Below are 19,299 nucleotides of genomic sequence, written 5' to 3'. Positions count from 1 at the left end.
CTTAAGAGATTTCTTAAAGTTTTATGATCTCACAATTTGCTCTTTCATTTAGTAACTTTTACCTCCACCTTAGAAAAACAGTATCAGCTAAGCTATTAACAAGGCTGTTCCTGACAGACCATTCTGAGCCTATATGTATGGGTAATGTGGCTCAGATCTAATCCCTGTAGGCAGATGGTGCCTCACCAAGCAAGATCTGCCTCTAGTCAGCCTCTCAGGCATATCAAACACGGATGAAAATATATGCTAGTAACGTAGGCCCTGGAGTTAGATACCATTAAGATGATTAGTTCTGTCGTCAGCCAATCAGTCGACTCATTTTCCTGCTTTATAGACTCACAAGGCCTTCCTTCTATCCTAGGGAAATGATGTTACAGAGGAAGAGGATGGATCACCCACACAGGAAGATGGTAAAAGATCTGGTCCTTTATTTCCTTTTATTATCTTTCCTTCCTGGGTATTCTTTAAGGGATAAAGAAAAGGGTACCAGTAAGACTTGGTGGCACTGTTCAGTTGTATGGCTGTTAGAGGAACAGCTGTCTTCTTAATAGTGTATCAAAGCAAGCAGGGCACTGATGACCTCTGTGACCTCCTCAGCTCTTTCTGGGCCCCAGAGCCAAGGATGTCAGGTGCGGGTGCTGCAGGAGATACACGCAGGTACATATTTACCTCAAGTAGATTCGGAAGCGCTCTGAGTAGCTCCCATCGCCGGCCTCTCTGCTGCAGGTTTTCAGTGCAGCCCCACAGAGCTGCTCTGGCAGTCTCAGTGTTGAACAGCAGTAGCCATTTCTTCCACTTGGGGAAAGGGGAGGACTATTTGGCAGCTGGTCAGGTATTGCTTTAGTTAGGAAAATGGCGGACGTTATTGTAAAAGAGGACTCCCAGGAGCCAGCAGACACATTAAAGGCGTGGTCAAGGAAACAGGTCCAAGTTTCTTCAGCAGCTCAGCTTAGGAAAGCATTTTAAAGGCTGTTGTAATGATTTTCCTGTACCATAATTCAGGCTTCAGTTACATCTTCAGTTGGAAAAATATTATTTCTAATAAGGCTAAAAGAGAAGGAATGGCCCACAGAGCAAGCACCTAGGAGGAAGAAGGGAGGTGGGAAAGTTTCCCCTGGGGGAACACCATGTGTTCCAGGAGCCAGACGCTTCCCCCTGCTGCTCTGAAGCACCTCCCGCGGGGGCACCTCCAGAGCACACAGTGCCCCGGCCTGGATGCAGACGCACCAGCAGATGTCATCCTATTGCTTCTGCTTCAGCGCTGGCCATCGCTTGGGGAGTGTTGAAGGTGTGCATGTGGACCTGACAGCTCCTGCCTGGCCAAGGAGCCTGAAAGAGAAGGTGGCCGCCAAGGCTGCCTCTGTCAGCTCTTGCACCCCAGCCCAAGGGGATTTGGAGTGTCACTAACTCAGCTGATGACTTCAGTGCTCAGAGTTACCCCTTGTGATGGTTTCTGTTATGGAATATCTGCTTCTAAGAAGTGCGGTGTGGCCAGGTTGTTTCACCTGACATTCCCTAGCCCATGGAATGGATTTGTTTTCTTCTCTCTGTTTCACGAGGAAAAAAAGAGGGGAACTTGATTAAAAAAAAAACAGAACACCTTTTAAAACTTTTCCCTTCCCTTCTTACATGTCTGTAGATTTCTGGTCACTTAAAACACTGAAAATAACAACTCAGGTCTCATACAAAAGGAAATCATAATTTTGTGAATGTAGTCATTCTGATTTGATCTGCAAAATTATGGACACGAAGACCTTTAGTTGTTGTTTCATGTACTTATTTTGCAGAGCCCTGTGGCCATAAACGCACCCAGCTCGCATCCGAGGCAGACACAGGCATGAGCAGGTTGACCTCCCCACTGGCTCTCCCTAGCTTCTGCCGGGCGGTCGCAGCCTCACCGGCCTGGCCTCTGCCCAGCTCTGCTCGCTCCAGTGTTCTCTGTCGAGCCTGTGTCCCACAGCCCTCCTCAGCAATCTGACTCGTTAGGGAACAGCAGGTGGAACGGGCTCTAGGGAAGCAGCAGGATAGCGTGAGAACACAGACATGCCCATGCAGCGTGACTCCTTTCTTGTCCACTCTTTACCCACTTAATTACTGTCTTTTTTAAACATATGATTTGATTTGGTTTTTGTCTCCATCCTTAAGATTTTTATTTGAAGGACAGCAAAGCAGAGAAAAACACAGCCAGCCCCTCTCTAACTGCATTAACTCCGTTACAGGCCAGAGGACATGCGCATTTCTAGGTATGGAGTGTGACAATAACAATGACTTTGACATCTCAAGCGTGAAAGCACTGGACAATAAGCTGTGCTCTGAGGTCTGCTTACCTGGTGAGTGGCAGTCTGCTGAACATGAACTTGGTGGGAGACGATCCCTGTGCTCTTACCCCTGCTCTCACCCTGGTACACCCATCTCCTGCCCTGCAGTTCCTGGCAAGAAGGCCTGGGGTGTGCTAGGGCTGGAGAACAGTTGCTGAAAGGAAGTAAGAAGGCCTGGGAGAGTCCCTGAGCTTTTTGCAATGAGCCATCCTTGCTCTGAGTGAGAATGTTAGGACAGGAAGAAAGAAGCAGAACGTACAATTTGGCCTGAACACGCCCCACTCCATCTCATGGCCTGGCAGCTATCATGTCAGGTGGCCTGGTCTTGTCTTCATTGACAGGAAGTTTGAGCAGAGAGATACCACCTCTCTATGAAGGTCTTGGAAGGACTGCCTCAGCCCTTTTAAAGTGAAGCCGTAGCTCCTCAGAAGAAATGTGTTTCAGCTAGGATCAGAGAGGCATCTAAAAGCAAGCATTTTAAAGGCGAAGGAATGATTCTAATTGATCCAGTGAGCTTTGGGTTACCAGTTGCATTGTATACTGGATTCAGATCCAAAAGAGAGGTCAAGTTAGGGCTTCACTATGCTCCCTGGAGCTGCAGCTTCACAGGTGATCAGGTTGTCAGTGTGCCCTTATTCCTCTTCGTGACACTAAACCGAATCTAGGTAGTGTCTTACACAGAATCGTGTTCATCACACTTTGCACACCGACTGCCTTTTTAATGTGCCCATTCAAGGGCTCTAAAAACTGCTTTTCTAAAATCCACATCTTGCCCAAGTGAACTCAGTCAAATGTCCCCTCCGGGTTTCACGCCACAGATTGTCCTTCACATTGTGTTGTTTGAATCCTCTTAAACATTCCCTGAATGAAGACTCATGTCAGCTTCAGAACAGCCACATCACGGGTCCAGTGCTTTACTCGCTCAGCGACGTGGCTGGAGGCGTTGGAGCCACACGACCTCTGTGGTTGCCACTCTCCATCAGCCTGTGCAAGGCACAGCCCCAGCATGCTCTGGCCCCACACAAGCTTGTGGTAGGGGAAGCTGGAATTCTCTAGAGACACTTTCTCCAGCCTTACAAAGGACTTTCTTGAGTCATTTTCTATTTAGTTTGTCCTAAAGACTCTGCCCAGGCCTCTTCATATTCAGTGAGACCGAAAGAGGCAGTATTGGTTCCCCTGCTTCTCCTGCACAGGCCCAGGGAAGACCCCCTTCCTGCCTGAGCATGGAGGAGGGAGTGTTGACCGTGGGGCCGGCCTCCTGCCAGTTTGGCCTGGACTGGAGCTGCTGGGGCCCAGGGGCTGCATCACTCCCTGCCGTCCCACTCCTGGCCTGGCTTCCATCTGTCCATTTGTGTTTCACATCATGTTGCCAAATGTATATTTGTCTGTCTGGTTTGTTTATTTTCTAAACTCCTGTACGTTCTCTAGACTTGGTATGAAAGTTCATGTTCACTCCGTGCCAGCACTGTCCTCCCTGCCAGTGCTTCACCCCATCCAAGCTTGCTGGCCACACACACACCTGGGAGGTGGTCGCTTGGGGCTGTAAGCAAGGCTCCCATTCCTGATTGGTGAGGGCCTGTATTCAGTGTACTAAGATCTTCCAAGAAAGTATTTGTGAGACTGTATTAATTTCTGTTCTATGAAAATGGGAATGCTTCTGTGGCCAGGGCTATGGAAAGGATTTGGTTGATTGGCATCCCCGTCCATAGCTGGGTGAAGATGGCGTCTCTGCCTTAGCTCTGCCCTGTGTCTGAGGCAGCTCTACCCTGGCCACCCCCTTACTGGGCTTTAGGAGGGAAATTTAGCTTCCCACCTCCCTCAAGGGGCTCCCTTACCCACCCCTAATTTTTTGGCAGAGGGAGCTGCTGGAGTTGTTTTAGCCAACAGTGCTGGTGGAAACTCAGTGTATTCCTCTGCTTCCTCGTCTTCCTGACTCCCCTCGACTGACCTGCTTGGTGATAGTTACTCCACTTATAGGATTGCGGGAGGAGAGCAAGGACTGGGAGGAAGAGAGCAGCTCTGAGGTTCCTTAGGGTGACTCGTGGAGGCAGCTGTTTAGAGATTATGGTGGGTTCACAGTTGGGGCCAAACATGAAATCAAATGCCTATGATGGCTCTCAGAAGAGGGCCTTGGGTACAGCACTGTAAGTGTCCCATTATAGCCTCACCAGAGGCCTCAGGATGAGGGCCTGTATTCAATATACTAAGATTTTCTAAGAAAGAAAAAAAATGTGTGAGACTATTAATTTCTGTTCAACAAAAATGGGAATGCTTCTGTGGCAAAGACTATGAAAAGGATTTGGTTTTGTTTGTTTTGTTTTTTTTTTTTTTTGAGATGGAGTCTCACTCTGTAGCCCAGGTGGAGTACAGTGGCATAGTTTTGGCTCACTGCCACCTCCGCCTCCTGGGTTCAAGCGATTATCCTGCCTCTGTCTCCTGAGTAGCTGGGATTACAGGTGTGTGCCACCATGCACGTCTAATTTTTGTTGTTGGTTTTTTTTGTTTTTTTTTTTTTGAGACGGAGTTTCGCCCTTGTTACCCAGGCTGGAGTGCAATGGCGCGATCTCAGCTCACCGCAACCTCTGCCTCCTGGGTTCAGGCAATTCTCCTGCCTCAGCCTCCTGAGTAGCTGGAATTACAGGCACGTGCCACCATGCCCAGCTAATTTTTTGCACTTTTAGTAGAGACGGGGTTTCACCATGTTGACCAGGATGGCCTCGATCTCTCGACCTCATGATCCACCCGCCTCGGCCTCCCAAAGTGCTGGGATTACAGGCTTGAGCCACCGCGCCCAGCCTAATTTTTGTATTTTTAATAGAGACGGGGTTTCACCATGTTGGTCAAGGTAGCTTCAAACTCCTGACCTCATGATTTGCCTGCCTTGGCCTCCTAAAGTGCTGGGATTACAGGCATGAGCCATCATGCCCAGCCAGGATTTGTTTTTAATTGGCATCCTCAGTCAGTAGTTGGGTGACAGTGATATCTCAAAACCTCTGGTTCCCCTTTTACTTGAGAGGGAAAAGCACATCTCTCTAGGCAAAGTGTGTCTCTGGTTCTGCTGGTAGCATCACTGGGAGCAAAAGTGCTGGAGAAGTCTCTGGAAGTATCTGGTAGGTTACACACAGGAATAACTACTTTGGTTGATAGGTCCCACGGAATAAACAGACCTCTTCACACTCAGCTGTAAGTTCAACTTTCTATCCCAGGACCGAGACACCACTGGCTGTCGTAGCACCTCACTGCTCCTGCAGCCAGCTCTCTCCCTGTCAGGACAGCTGCACGTGTGCCTGGACTCTGCTTGAGTGTGTTTCCCTCTTCAAGCGGGTACCACTCCCTTCGTAGAGAGCCAGTGGGAAATGGAGCCCAGGGTGGCTCCCATGCTCTCCCCGTGCCCTGCACCATGCTCACAGCCTCTGCCAGGAGACCCAGCCGGTGGCAAGGACTGAGAACCTTGCTGGTTCCCATCCTCACCACTCTGGTCACACTGGTGAGGGGCTTAGAGGCAACTTTTGTCCTTCCAGCCCCTCTCCCCCTAAGAAGCTTTTGGGTCTTCCTGGGCCCCAGGACCAAGGGTGGATTTTTGGTTTTTCACTGGGGAGTGGTGTGTTCTGAGATTGCTTCTGAAAGAAATAAAGGGGAAGATCTCAGTTGACGGGTGTGACGGGTGGTACTAAGACTAGAACTGCAAGACCACGCTAAGTATATGTGGCTCCAAGGAGTTTAGTGGACTGTTACACAGGTGGCAGGATAGTCGTAGCGGCAGGTGATAGCTCTGTGAAGGCTCTGGGGTAGTCAGTGATGGAAAAAAGGCAAAGATAGGCCAGGCGCAGTGGCTCACACCTGTAATCCCAGCACTTTGGGAGGCCGAGGTGGGTGATCACTTGAGCTCAGGAGCTGGAGACCAGCCTGGGCAACAGAGTGAAACCCTGTCTCTATAGAAAACACAACAATTAACCAGGCTTGGTGGCGTACACCTGTAGTCCCAGCTACTCAAGAGGCTGAGGTGGGAGGATCGATTGAGCCTGGGACACGGAGTTTGTGGTGAGTCAAGATCACACCACTGCACTCCAGCCTGGGAGACAGAGTGAGACTGTCTTCAAAAAAAAAAAAAAGGCAAAGATAATTTTGGTCTTTTTAGTAGAGATACAAATATACTTTTTAAATTATTGCATTGCGGGAAATGAGCATATCCAGTGAAATCTAAAAAGGCTCATGGAGGGCCGGGCGCGGTGGCTCAAGCCTGTAATCCCAGCACTTTGGGAGGCCGAGGTGGGTGGATCACGAGGTCAAGAGATCGAGACCATCCTGGTCAACATGGTGAAACCCCGCCTCTACTAAAAATACAAAAAATCAGCTGGGCATGGTGGCGCGTGCCTGTAATCCCAGCTACTCAGGAGGCTGAGGCAGGAGAATTGCCTGAACCCGGGAGGCAGAGGTTGCGGTGAGCCAAGATCGCGCCACTGCACCCCAGCCTGGGTAACAAGAGCGAAACTCCATCTCAAAAAAAAAAAAAAAAAAAGGCTCATGGAGACCAAATTCAATTCTCTCTGCTTTTTGAGAAGCCTCAGAACCCAAGACTAAAATGCTACTAGCAAAGTTTGCACTTTGTGAGCACTAAGGAAAAATTCAAACCAGTTTTTCCTTCCCCTGGAGAGAAACTCAGCAAAGACCATTGAGCTCTTGAAAGGGGCTTGTGAAATTTTCCTGAATGTGCTCCCAAAATCTACCTCTAGAGGTCTCTTCATACTCCCATTTCTGACTCTCCAAAATGAGAAGAGAATGGAAAGCACCCTTACCCATTTCCCTCGAAGGACTTTAAATCTCCACACTCCATTTTCTGGCTGGAGGGGCCTGGATTCAGCCAGACAAAACGGCGGCACCGGCTCGGGAAGGTCCCTCAGCGCCCAGACTGGCTTTCCACAGCCGGGCTCGTCATGGGAATGAGGCTGAGGAGAGAGCAGCAGCGGGGCTTTGCCGTGGGCCCCTCAGGGTCCTGGCCAGTGGGAAGGCACCCTCCTCTTGCTGCTGAATCTCCCTCACCATAGAGCATACCAAGAGGCCGGGAGACACTTCAGATCTGATTCTTGAGTCTTCCGCAAGTAACTGATGCTCTGCCCTGGCTTATGCTTCCAGATTAGAAGGGTGGCGTTTGTTGCAAGGACTCCTGTGAATTCAGTGTCAGGGCGGCTCTCTGGGCAGCTCCTCAGGCCCAGCGTTTTATAGCTTGCTGGTGGTGGCGGTGGCGGTGGTGGCGGCGGTGGCGGTGCTGCTGTTTTTATTTGTGCATGCATGTGTGTCTTCTCTCTTGTTTACCATTTGCTTTTGGTCTTTCCTACTGAACAGCCGCAGCTCCGGAGTCCTGCCCCATAAACATTGAGGAATAGGTATGAGATCTACCAAATTATATCAATGAACAAGCAGCTCATTTTATTTTGGGTTTCTCACTTTAAAGGCAATATCAACAGCCTTATATTCATCCTGCCACATTTAGACACACAGTGCCACCACTAGGGGTGAAAAAACACCTTGACTCGTCCCAGGCTCCAGTACACACCCCCAGGGAGTCAAGATCCCAAACTCAGTTTGGATGTGAGAAGATCCAAGACTCTCCAGTTCTCACTCTTCCCCTGGGGTCCAGCACCAGAGACTGTTGTTAGAGCCTGAGGGTGATTAGCATGCTAAGGCATTGACGGGAATTGAGCCATTTATACCTGCTGACTCCACGTGGGTTAAAGCGCTTCATGTCCTGGTCTGGCCTGAGGCTGACTCAGGACACTTGGGAGTGTCCTCTCTCAACCTTATGGCCACACTCTACAGTTGGTCAGCCTTGTCCACTAAACAGGTCCTCCTGTGGGTCGGGTGTCCTGCTGGGCTCTGGACCACAGCAGTGGAAAAGTCATGGCCCCTGCCCACGGAGGAGCTCCGGGACTCAGCGGTTTCCGCCATGTGAGGCGTGCATGGCGCTGTAGTTCAGGCTGCAGGGAGCACTTAGAAGCACACTGGCCTCACCTGGCCAGAGGTGCCTCATGACGGGAGGGAACTGGGAGACATGGCTTGGGAAGCCCACAGGGTCCAGAGGACGACATGCCTTTCCAGGATGCCAGGAGGCCCTGAGAGCAGAGGCGGCCAAGGCCCAAGGCAGGAGCGTCCTAGCCTTCCTGGAGGGAGGGCACTGGAGGGAGCCAGCTCACCTGTGGGCAGGAGATGAAGAGGACACCCAGGGGACAGGCGGGGTGGCCTGCAGGGGCGTGAGCACAGGCTGTTTTAGGAGTCAGATTCTCTCACCAGCACTTGTGTTCTCTAGTCTTCACAGCAAGCCTGTGAGGTCAGTACTCATCTCCCATCTGATGGATGAGAAAACCAAGGCCCTCAGTAAATTGATGTACCCAAGATCACACCGTTGTAAACTGGAAGTGAAGCCCAGTTAGTGTGACTACAGATGGCGTCACAACACGGCTAGCAGTGAGCCCATAGGAGCTTGTGGAGGATTGGATGCAGAGCACAGAGGAAAGAGAAGCACCAAGAATGGGTTTCCAGACAGGCGCTGGCACTCCTCACATGGGGGCCGCCGCAGATTTAGGGGAGAGGATGCATTCAGTGGTACCTGTGGGACCCCGAGGCTCTCAGGCTGGTGTCTGCTGGGCTGACGGCACCAGCTAGTAGCAAAGCTCAACAGCTGCGCAGGGCAGGAGGAGAGGAAAGTGGCAGGTGAGGGGGGCTGGGGCCCCACACTGTCCTCCCTCCATGTGGCCTTCCGTCCCGGGAACCCTGCTGGGTGGCCAGTCCTTTCCTGCTCCACCTTGGCCCCTGCAGAAAACATTAACACTTTGGGCCAGAACGAACATAATCTTCTCACTTCCCCCCAACTCTTCCTGCCCTGATGAAAATAGCTCAGTGAGGCCCAATTTCCTTTTCCTGTCTATTGTAACATATAGGCCAACTTTCAAACCAAGAACTTAAAATACTAAAGTGGGTCCTAGGGTAAGTTCACAAAACAAGGAGCATCCTCCCTGTCCGGGGGCCACAGTGGCAGTGACTGTACCTAGCCCAGGGGGCAGGAGCAGCCCCTGCACCTGTCTGCACCTGCTTCTCTCTGTTCTCGCGCACGTGTGCTGTGGCTCGCGCCCTCACAGGGGTCTCAGGTGACACTTGTCCTGCTCCTTCCATGCTGACTCCTGGGCTGCCCTGCTGGAGACACCACCTGGACCTGGTCAAAGCTTTGGCCCCTGTAATGTTCATTTTCTCTTCCCCAGGTACCTGGCAGGCTGATGACAATGCCATCAGTCGATGTAACACCCAGCGCCGGCGCTTGTCATCCAGCAGCCTGGAGGACTCTGAGACGAGGCCTTGTGTGTGGGGCCCTTTGGCTGTCTGAGCCCCAGCCCCTGCACTTGGGCTCCCCTCCTGCCCCTGCATTCCATCCATCATCACTCGGCTGCTGCCTCCTGGGCATCCTCAGCAAGAGGCTGGACTTTTCACCCTCCTGTGACAAGACAGCTCATACAACCTGTAACCTCAATCCTTCACCTCTAAGAGGAGACTGGAGCCCTCCTTTCTCCCTGTGGCCTAAAGCCACTCAAAGAACTGCAGCTCATGAGACCCTTTGCAGGGACTCTGGAATGTCCCCATGGTATCGGCATTCAGATGGAGCTGGGGTCCATGGGCTAGTTGTTTCTTATGCATCTTTTTTCTCCTTAGGGGGTAGGACAAGAAGGCTTAGAGTTTTGGCAGCTTTGTTATAAACATCCCTCTGGCATTTCCTGGTCTCTGGCACACCATAAGCAATTGAAATCCTGAAGTTTGGGGTGGGGCTGGAGGACGGCTCCTGTGGAAAGGAGAGCCATACTGCACGCATGTGGCCTTTCCTTCCACAGGCACCAGGAGTGCCTTTCTCAAGGACAAGAAATGGTAGCAGCCAAAAGTTGATTGAAAGAAACAATCCTTCCCTCTGGGAGCAGAGCCAGTCTCCTGGGCCTGCTTACGAAGGAGCCCTTGAATCTGAGAATCCCCCAGTTAAGATGATTCCCCATAAAGAGCATTTCTCCTGATCAGGTGCATTCAGGGAGGCCGAGGACTCTATCCCAAGATGACATTTCAAGAAACACGTGTTGACCTCTCTACGTACCAAGTACTGGGTGAGGAGCAGTCACATGTTACATCATAATTCAGCCCCACTCACCCAGGAGGTGGCATTCTTGTCCCTGTTGCCCCCATCTCTGTCCCCTTTTGTTAATGGTGGACATGTGGACCAGTGATTCTCAGTTTGGTACCCAGGTCCCCACAGGAGGTGGTGGAGAGGTTTGAGCGAAGTTCAGGCAGCAGCATGCAGCCAGCAGTGAGCCGGGAGCAGAGGCTGGAGTCAGGGCTCAGGGAGCAGAGGCTGGAGTCAGGGCTCAGGGAGCAGAGGCTGGAGTCAGGGCTCAGGGCCTTCACCTCAGGGGCCCCGTCCATCCTCCACGTGTTCCTCCCTTGCCTTCCAGAGCTGCTGAGCCTAGTTAGTAAGGGGGGAGATGGGGCCAGTCACATGCTGATTGGCAGTTCAGAGATCGTGTTCTGTTCATGTGCCCTCCCCGCCCCAGCCCAGTGCAAGGGCACAAATACAAGAGCCAAAACAGCACGTCTGGACTGTGAGGTGGTGGCTGCCCCGCTTCCTCAGCACTTGCGTCTTGGTGAATTCCATGTGGCTCTTACATGTGTTGTCTATTGGCCTTTGGAAAGATGTTTCTTTAGTAGGGCATGAGAGTATTTGGAAAGCAAAGCTAGAAACAACTATTATTTGTGAGGTTGAGATATTCAGATGGAGCTGGGGTCCATTGTGGTGGACTTGTCTTAGGGTTTGGAATTGTTACCCTAAAAAAGCTTTTCAAGGCTGTTTCCAGGCCCAATAGCCTCAAAAAGAGCCTGGTGCCCAGGGGGTCCTTTGCTCCTGTGTGGCTGCAGAGGCCAGGAGTGTGGTGACTGTCACACTGCCTAGTGGTTGTGGCTCACATCCTGCCCTGATGAGGGGAGCCGGTTGTCCACCCTCTCTGAAATACTACAGTAGACTGCCATTTCAGTCCCCACCTTAATGTCCTTTCCTTCCCCCGACATTCTTCCAGCCCCTTTCATAGTTAAGATGCATAAGCTGAGCAATAACCCCACTTCCTGATTTCCCTGAAACATGAGCCCAGAAGCAGCAGGGATAGTGGTGGCACACAGACCACCTCCCGTCCTGTCCCCTGCAGGTAGTATTCACAGTGTGGTGTTACCTGGGAGGAGGGAGGAAGGAGCTGAGATGAAGGAGATTCAGTTAAACAGTAGCTGCAGTGGCCAGGACCCCCTTCCTGGAGGTGTCCTTCCTCACAGCGAGTGCTCAGTCCTCTCCTAGGGAGAGGTGCAGAAAGATTCCTCAAGGCCTCAGTTCCACGTCCACAGCATACCTAGGTTAGAAATGTCCTTTACTTGTTTCTCAGTTCCAATTTCTTCTCTTCCTCCCTCCCCCACCTTCTCTTGGCTGTCATTTAGCTGTCTGGCCGGCAGAAATACACCATCCAAGGAGTTTAGTCCTCAGTCAGCCTGATTAGGACAGGTCAGTGGTCAACCCTTTTGCCCCCATCCTTCATCTGGAGACAGTCACATAGTCACGTCCACAGTTTGCCCACAGAGAAGAGGTAGGGGCCTGGCTTCTCCCACAGGGCACAGCATAACTCTGGAGACCCAGGGCTCCTTCCTGCTGCGCTCGGCCTGTGCCCTCCCTATGGCCTTCAGGTGGTGTGACCCCGGCTTCCTCACAGAGCCCTGCTCTGTCTAGTTCCATCCCACAAGAGTTTCCACCCCTACTGAGGCATCTCTTGGACACAGACCCCCACACTCTAATGCGTCTCACCTGGGGAGTTAGGATCCTGCCCACCCGGGGCTGGCACACTGGTTGCTCACTTTGCTTTGGTCTGCACACCTGGTGTGCGCATGTGTATACTGCTTGTGCCATCTGTGTACCCCTCCCTGGGGTACACTTGTGGGCACGCTACAGTGGGGACAGCAAGAATGCAATATTTATGGATTGCTGCATGATTCTTAAAAATGAATAAAACTTTACAAGGGAAGGAGAGCTGACTAACTGCAAAGTGAGCTTATCTGGGAAAGTTTCTCTTTCTCCAGTACTCTAATATTTTTACTCAAGAGGATCTGGAGTTGGAGGAGTGAGAGAGGCAAGGGCGAGGGAAAGGCATGTTGTGGGGGGAGAGATGCACCATTGCCGGGCCTTCGTGGCCTGGGCACCAGCCTTCCTGGCTCCAGCTCTCCAGCTCCTGGGCAGAGGCTGGGTAAGCAACCCAGCCCCCACCAGTGCCTCTGCAGCCGCCTTAAACCTGAGAACTTCCAACCCTGCAGCTCCTCAATAATTAAAGAGCAGGAAAGCTGGTGACAGGAGGGAGGCCAGGGGAAGGGAGGAAGAAGGGCCACAGTCCCTCTACCCTTAATCCCTGTCACTTAAAGGTTGGTGAAATTAATTGGCCAAAAGGCCCCGCTAGAAGAATTTGACAAGTCCTTGACTTCAGAGTTTTACCCACGGGATCTGCCTCATCAGCTGTCTCCAAAAGAGTGAGTGCACTTCTGCAGAAGCCTCTAGAACAGGCGTCCCCAAACTTTTTACACAGGGGGCCAGTTCACTGTCCCTCAGACCGTTGGAGGGCCGCCACATACTGTGCTCCTCTCACTGACCACCAATGAAAGAGGTGCCCCTTCCTGAAGTGCGGCGGGGGGCCGGATAAATGGCCTCAGGGGGCCGCATGCCGGCTCTAGAATGTCAGCTTCCTGGAACCTTGAGGATAGGGGTGGGGAAGGGACTGCTTACCGGGACACACTAGATTACCCTACCGCCTGGTGTGTCTGCTGCCTCTGTGGATGTAAGCGGCAGGTGGCATCGGAGAGTCAGACCTGCCTGGGGCACCAGAGAGAGATACTAAGGGTCGGGGGGAGGGGGAAAGGCGGCAGAAATTTGAGAAAGTGCCACTCGCAGCGGAGAGGAAAGAAAACCAAGGATACGGTTCCCGAACCTAAGCCCGCTCCCAGCCTTAGCCCCCCAACCCGAGGCTCTGTCCCAGGAGCAGTCGGTGCCTCAGAGCGACCTGGACTGGAAGGGGGTGGGGGCGGGAGTCGTGGTTCCCCAGGACTAACGGATCCATAGCGGTTCCGGGGGTCGCGGGCCGCGCGCTTCTCCGACCCCAGCGCGGGGCCCTCGGGCGGGAAAGAGCCGAGCCGGGACGCGGCGGCGGGTAGGGGGTTGGGTGGCGCGGGAGAGGGCGGCAGAAGGAGGGAGTTCGAAGAGAGTTGCCGCCAGAGAGAGAGGCAAGTGCCCGCGGTCTCCTTGGAGACGTGCTGGCCAATGGCAGCGGCGGAAGCTGTTTATGGGGGCGGAGCGTCGCCATGGCAGCAGGAGAAGCCTTTGGAGCGGCTACTTATTGCCGGTCCCAGGGCCGCGGTCGCTCAGAGAAGCGCCGTCGGGCGGGGGGGCAGCGAGAGGCGCTGGCAGGGCCCTCGAGCTGGGGGCAGAGAGCCGCTGGGGGTGGGAGGAACTTCTTCCAGAACCTTCCTCTGGCCCGGGCTGCGCTCTGAGCCAGGTAAGGGACGAGGAGGGTTACAGGCGCTGGGGAAGGGTGGGCGACGGTACCAGCCCGCTCTCTCGTTCGTCCTTGACGGAAGTGGTGGGCCCCGGGACTGACCTCGGAGGAGTTTGTGAGAAACTCGCCTCCTGCCCCCATAACTGTTCCGTCCGCTTCCTTCCCGACGACTCCCTATCATAATATTCCTTTTCAAGGATCAGAGGACCTCCTCCGCCCCTACCCGGTCGTACTGCCCTCCCAGACTAATCGCCCCTTTTCCATTTTTTGCGGGGAGGAAGGGGGTCCTGATTTCCTGCGCTTCGGGAGAAAAGGATAGCCTCGGATGCCCCTACCCTCTTACTTAATTTGCCTAATAAAACCTCGAAGAGGAGAGGAGCGAGGCGGTTCTGGTGGAGGTGGGGGGTGGGACCCCAGGGCCTTGCTTCTGTTTCCCAGACCTCGGCACTAAAAGATCCTCCCCAGCTGCGGGGATGATGTTAGGGGAGGCTCCCCCTGTATGGGGCGAGGGTGATGCTCAGCTCCCGCCGTGGTCCTCGCAGGCACCACACACATATTCGGAGGAGGCGCCCCCGGGGTCGCGAGATGGAAGCGCGCGTCCGGGAGGCCGTGTAACGGGAGCTGCGGGAGTCAGCGGGCCGGAGAGCGCGGCGGGCCACCCCGGCTCAGCCCGTGGATGCTGACCGCCCCCTCGGAGAGTCCCCGCAGACATGGCGGAGAGCTGGCTGCGCCTCTCGGGAGCCGGGCCGGCGGAGGAGGCCGGGCCGGAGGGCGGCCTGGAGGAGCCCGACGCCCTGGATGACAGCCTGACCAGCCTTCAGTGGCTGCAGGAATTCTCCATTCTCAACGCCAAGGCCCCCGCCCTGCCCCCAGGGGGCACCGACCCCCACGGCTACCACCAGGTGCCAGGCTCAGCAGCGCCCGGGTCCCCCCTGGCGGCCGACCCCGCCTGCCTGGGGCAGCCGCACACGCCGGGCAAGCCCACATCGTCGTGCACATCGCGGAGCGCGCCCCCTGGGCTGCAGGCCCCGCCCCCCGACGACGTGGACTATGCCACCAACCCGCACGTGAAGCCTCCCTACTCGTACGCCACGCTCATCTGCATGGCCATGCAGGCCAGCAAGGCCACCAAGATCACCCTGTCGGCCATCTACAAGTGGATCACGGACAACTTCTGCTACTTCCGCCATGCAGATCCCACCTGGCAGGTAGAGGAGGCGCGGGCGTTGGCTGCTCCCTCCCCATTCCCTTCTGGCTCCCCACTCTGCACTGGATTCACATCCCAGATCTGCAGGCCCAGTAGGCTCCGTGCGGCCAGGGCCCCAGAAGGGAGGACTGCAAAGGAGCCCAGTTCTTGCAACTGCCCCTCCTTTGACTTCCAGAGAGGGAGAAGGGAGAATGTCCAGAGGTGGAGGGCTTTACGGGTGCAGAGGCTGAGATTCAAGGGGAAGGAACCTGCCATTCATCCAGCAGGCCCAGGCCAAAGACCAGGGCTAGACTCTGCGTGGACAGAGTCTCCTTGGGGAGAGCAGTGAACTGAAGGCACATTCTTGTCCCAAGTCCTAGAATTCCTAGACACTGCCCTGCCCGGTATGGTTTGTCGGGCCGGGAGTCAGAAACGGAAACTGGAACGTGGCCTCCCTGCCAGGCTCTGTGTCCTGCCCTTTTGCAGTTGGCTTGGGGAGGGTGGGATGGAAGGAGTGCTGTGGCATGTCAGGGCCAGCTTTGTCCCGCTGGAGGGTGGAGGGGGTAGGGGACCTTCCTAAAGCTGCTGTCCCAGCTCCCTACCTCAACCTCTGCTTAGTTTCCTCCCTCCAACCCCCCCCCCCAGCCAACCTCCCTGGGGGGACAATTACCTGAGCCAGGTGCCTTCCACAGGGGCTCTGCCTGCCACACAGCTGCATGTTCCAAGTCTCTGGAACCTGGCACAGAGCAGCCAAAGGGCCCAGGCCACCATGTAAACATCCCAGCCTTGCTGGGGGCACTATCCACCCACCTGCCCTGCTGTACCAGCCCAGGACCCCGGGCCCCAGCAGCATTTGGACAAGATGAAACACAGAAGAATGGACAAGGCAGGAGGATGGCGGATTTGAGGCTGGGCGGCCATTGCCCTGTCTTCGGCCATCACTGTCAAGGGCTAGTTGGCAACAGAGGCCCCCCAAGGATGCCCAGACTCTTCCCTGAAGCACCCAAAGTAGGCAGGCCACAGGACCACAGTCCCAAGCCATTTCAAATGCCCCCTGACCCTAGAGCAGTGTCATTTTAGCCACAGCAAAAAGCAGGGACCCTCAGCCCCACCCTACCCTAAGCCTGTTCCGCTTTGGCTTCAGGAAACCAGCCCCAGGAATGAGTGCTATGCTCCTGGCTCTTGGCTGGGTAATAATCAACTGAGCCTGGAGTAGGGGGAGGGGGCCTTGGGGGGGTGAAGGCCCAGGCCAGCAGCCGGCTCAACAAACAGGGAAAGTCATCAGATCCCACACCCCTCATCCCTGCTCTCGCGCGCGCACGCTCTCTCTCTCTCTCTCTCTCTCTCTCTCTCTCTCTCTCTCTCTCCTCCTCTCCATCCTCAGCTGCCCAGCCCCCTCCCTGGACCCACACACTCACAGAGAGGGCCAGCCAGGCCCAGGCAGAGGGAGATGGCCGTCCAGGCCCTGGGGGAGCGGGCTTTGGCCAGAGGCTATGAGCAGCAGGGTGAAGGAGGGAGGGCAGGCGACGGGGGTGGCACGGAGAGCCACCCTGCGGCTCAGAGCTCGGATGACTGAGCAGGCAGATATCCCGGCAACAGGGAACAAAAGCCCCCGACAGCACTCCGGGCTCCCAGTGCCCTGTGGCTGGTGTCCCAGAGCCGCAGCCGCCTGGGCAGAGAAGTGTATCTGTCCCCCCCTCCCCTCCCCTGCCAGAGAGAAGGTGGGGGGTGTGCAGGAGGGCTAGGTGCCACTTCACTGCCCCTTCCCCACTGACCCAGTGGTTCCTCTTTACGTCTCGCTCTCTCCCTGTGCCCAGAATTCAATCCGCCACAACCTGTCTCTGAACAAGTGCTTCATCAAGGTGCCTCGGGAGAAGGACGAGCCAGGCAAGGGGGGCTTCTGGCGCATCGACCCCCAGTACGCGGAGCGGCTGCTGAGCGGGGCCTTCAAGAAGCGGCGACTGCCCCCGGTCCACATCCACCCGGCCTTTGCCCGCCAGGCCGCGCAGGAGCCCAGCGCTGTCCCCCAGGCCAGGCCGCTGACGGTGAACACCGAGGCCCAGCAGCTGCTGCGGGAGTTTGAGGAGGCCACTGGGGAGGCGGGCTGGGGTGCGGGCGAGGGCAGGCTGGGGCATAAGCGCAAACAGCCCCTGCCCAAGCGGGTGGCCAAGGTCCCGCGGCCCCTCAGCACCCTGCTGCCCACCCCAGAGGAGCAGGGTGAGCTGGAACCCCTCAAAGGCAACTTTGACTGGGAGGCCATCTTCGACGCCAGCACTCTGGGCGGGGAGCTGGGTGCTCTGGGGGCCCTGGAGCTGAGCCCACCGCTGAGCCCCGCCTCACACGTGGATGTGGACCTCACTGTCCACGGCCGCCACATCGACTGCCCCGCCACCTGGGGGCCTTCGGTGGAGCAGGCTGCCGACAGCCTAGACTTCGACGAGACCTTCCTGGCCACATCCTTCCTGCAGCACCCCTGGGACGAGAGTGGCAGCGGCTGCCTGCCCCCGGAGCCCCTCTTTGAGGCCGGGGACACCACCCTGGCCTCTGACCTGCAGGACTGGGCCAGCGTGGGCGCCTTCTTGTAAGAGGCCAGGCCCCGCCCCACCTCCGGACAGTGCCCAAGTCAGGGCCCAGAACTGCCCCCAACACAGGTCTGCGGACACCCCACCATCCAGGCAGGGGCTGGGCCAGGGCTCCAAGGCTGGTCCCACAAGGTCACATGGCCACCAGCCCCGCTGCCATCAGATTCAAGCCCAGGAGGCTGGAGAACGAGGGCCCAGGACCAGAACCGCTGCCTCCTCCCCAGCCCGCCTTGTACACACAGTGTTTCCTTGCTCCCCGTCTTCCCAGCCCCAGAAACCGGCTAAAGGGTCCTGCACCAGTAGAGCCAAGGCCTGGACGGGCCCGGGTCAGGGTGGGGAGGAAAAAAACCGGGCCCTCCCAGAGCACCTTCCCGCCCCCCATCCCAGTTTCCCCAGTTCTCTATCCAGAGAGTCCCCAGGTACAACAAATGCTAATTAGATGACAGCCAATTAATCCCCTGGAGGCTTCTCCTGGCAGCGCCTCCGTGGGGCCGGGCCGGTGGTGGATGAGGCAGAGCAGGGTAGAAGATGGGCTGGGGGGGGGGCAGAGAGAGGAGACCAAAATGAGGTGGGGGCACAGGGTGCGGCGAGGAGATCCTCTGAGGCCTCTGGGGTCTTCACTTGGCCCCATCCCTAGGGGGTGGGGCGGGGATGCAAATCCCTAATTTTTAAGACTTGAGGCTGAGAGCAGCATGAAGTCTGGGTCTGGGGTTGGGGCACGGGCAGCCAAGCTGTAGGGGCGGGACAGACAGACTAATGTAGTGAGTGTAGCTGTAGCTGAGGCTTCACTGGGAGGGACAACGAGCTTGCTGGAACTACTGGGACCAAGAAATGGGGGTACCCCGCACCCCTGCCTGCACTCCCGGGGGGTGGGGGCGTGCCTTGCTCCACCCAGACACCCTGGGTCCTACATCCACCCTCCCGCCCCGTGGGGCAATTTAACCTTTTTCATGAAAAGTTATTTACGATGAGAAGTTTTTAAAAATAAAATTTTAAAAGATCTAAACATGGACCTGTACAAAACCGTCTTTGGGAACAGGAGAGGGCCCGGTGTTCTGGAGGGGTCAAGCTTCTCTTTGCTGGAGGTGGGGGTGGGGTGGCTGAGAGGGAGATTTGGGGGGCACTGAGGGCCTGCAAAGACCTCTGACGAACCCCACGACCTCAGCGTCCCCAGGGAGGAAGAGGCTAAGGGGTGGCTCTCTGATGTCCCCTGCAGCCTGGCTCTCAGCGATTCCATCCCTGCAATGGGAAGACCTGGGCCCGCAGCCCGGGGGGGATCTGGAGACAAAGGGAGGAGTGGCCCCCATCCCCAGACCCAGGGAATCTCAAAGGCTAAGTGTGCCCTGGGTCTGGCCCCTGCCATCCCCTGCTGCGAAGGCCTGCCCGGACCCGCCCGCCCCAGTCTGCCGTCCCGACCTGGGCTGGCCTCCAGCGCCTCCTCCCCTTGGTCCTCTCCAGGAGGGATCCAGCCCCAGGGCCCCACTTCCCACCCAACCTGGCCCAACGAAGGTTTGCGGAGGAGAAAGGCCGCCAGGGAAGGGAGTGAGCTCAGACGACCTCTCCCACCCACAATGGCAGGAACCGACTACCCGAGTCCTGACAGGAGAACTGAGACA

General features: G+C 55.7%; 2 protein-coding genes across 6 annotated transcripts in view; both read left to right on the top strand.

The window, feature by feature from the left end:
* RNF157 (ring finger protein 157) overlaps positions 1–12,403 on the top strand; it is a 93,254-nt gene extending 80,851 nt beyond the window's left edge. For 2 of the 5 annotated variants that reach the window (XM_010342395.3, XM_010342396.3), the window contains exons 17-19: positions 362–410; positions 2,220–2,330; positions 9,572–12,403. In XM_010342395.3, the coding sequence (XP_010340697.1) occupies positions 362–410; positions 2,220–2,330; positions 9,572–9,693 (282 nt within the window). In that variant the 3' untranslated portion in view covers positions 9,694–12,403. Of the gene's footprint in view, positions 1–361; positions 411–2,219; positions 4,845–7,661; positions 7,703–9,571 lie in introns of those variants that run through there. The other 3 variants (XM_010342397.3, XM_074388992.1, XM_074388993.1) reach the window with 3 other exon arrangements.
* A 1,369-nt stretch (positions 12,404–13,772) lies between these two features.
* On the top strand, positions 13,773–18,689 carry FOXJ1 (forkhead box J1). Its single transcript, XM_003931713.4, has 3 exons — positions 13,773–13,915; positions 14,458–15,123; positions 16,919–18,689. The coding sequence occupies exons 2-3, from the start codon at positions 14,626–14,628 to the stop codon at positions 17,684–17,686; spliced, it is 1,266 nt and encodes a 421-aa protein (XP_003931762.3). The 5' UTR covers positions 13,773–13,915; positions 14,458–14,625; the 3' UTR covers positions 17,687–18,689.
* Positions 18,690–19,299: the final 610 nt, after the last annotated feature.

This window comes from Saimiri boliviensis, chromosome 17 (genome assembly GCF_048565385.1).
Source record: "Saimiri boliviensis isolate mSaiBol1 chromosome 17, mSaiBol1.pri, whole genome shotgun sequence".
In the NCBI taxonomy this organism is placed as follows: Eukaryota; Metazoa; Chordata; class Mammalia; order Primates; family Cebidae; genus Saimiri; species Saimiri boliviensis.
This window is presented reverse-complemented; position numbering and strand designations above follow the sequence as displayed.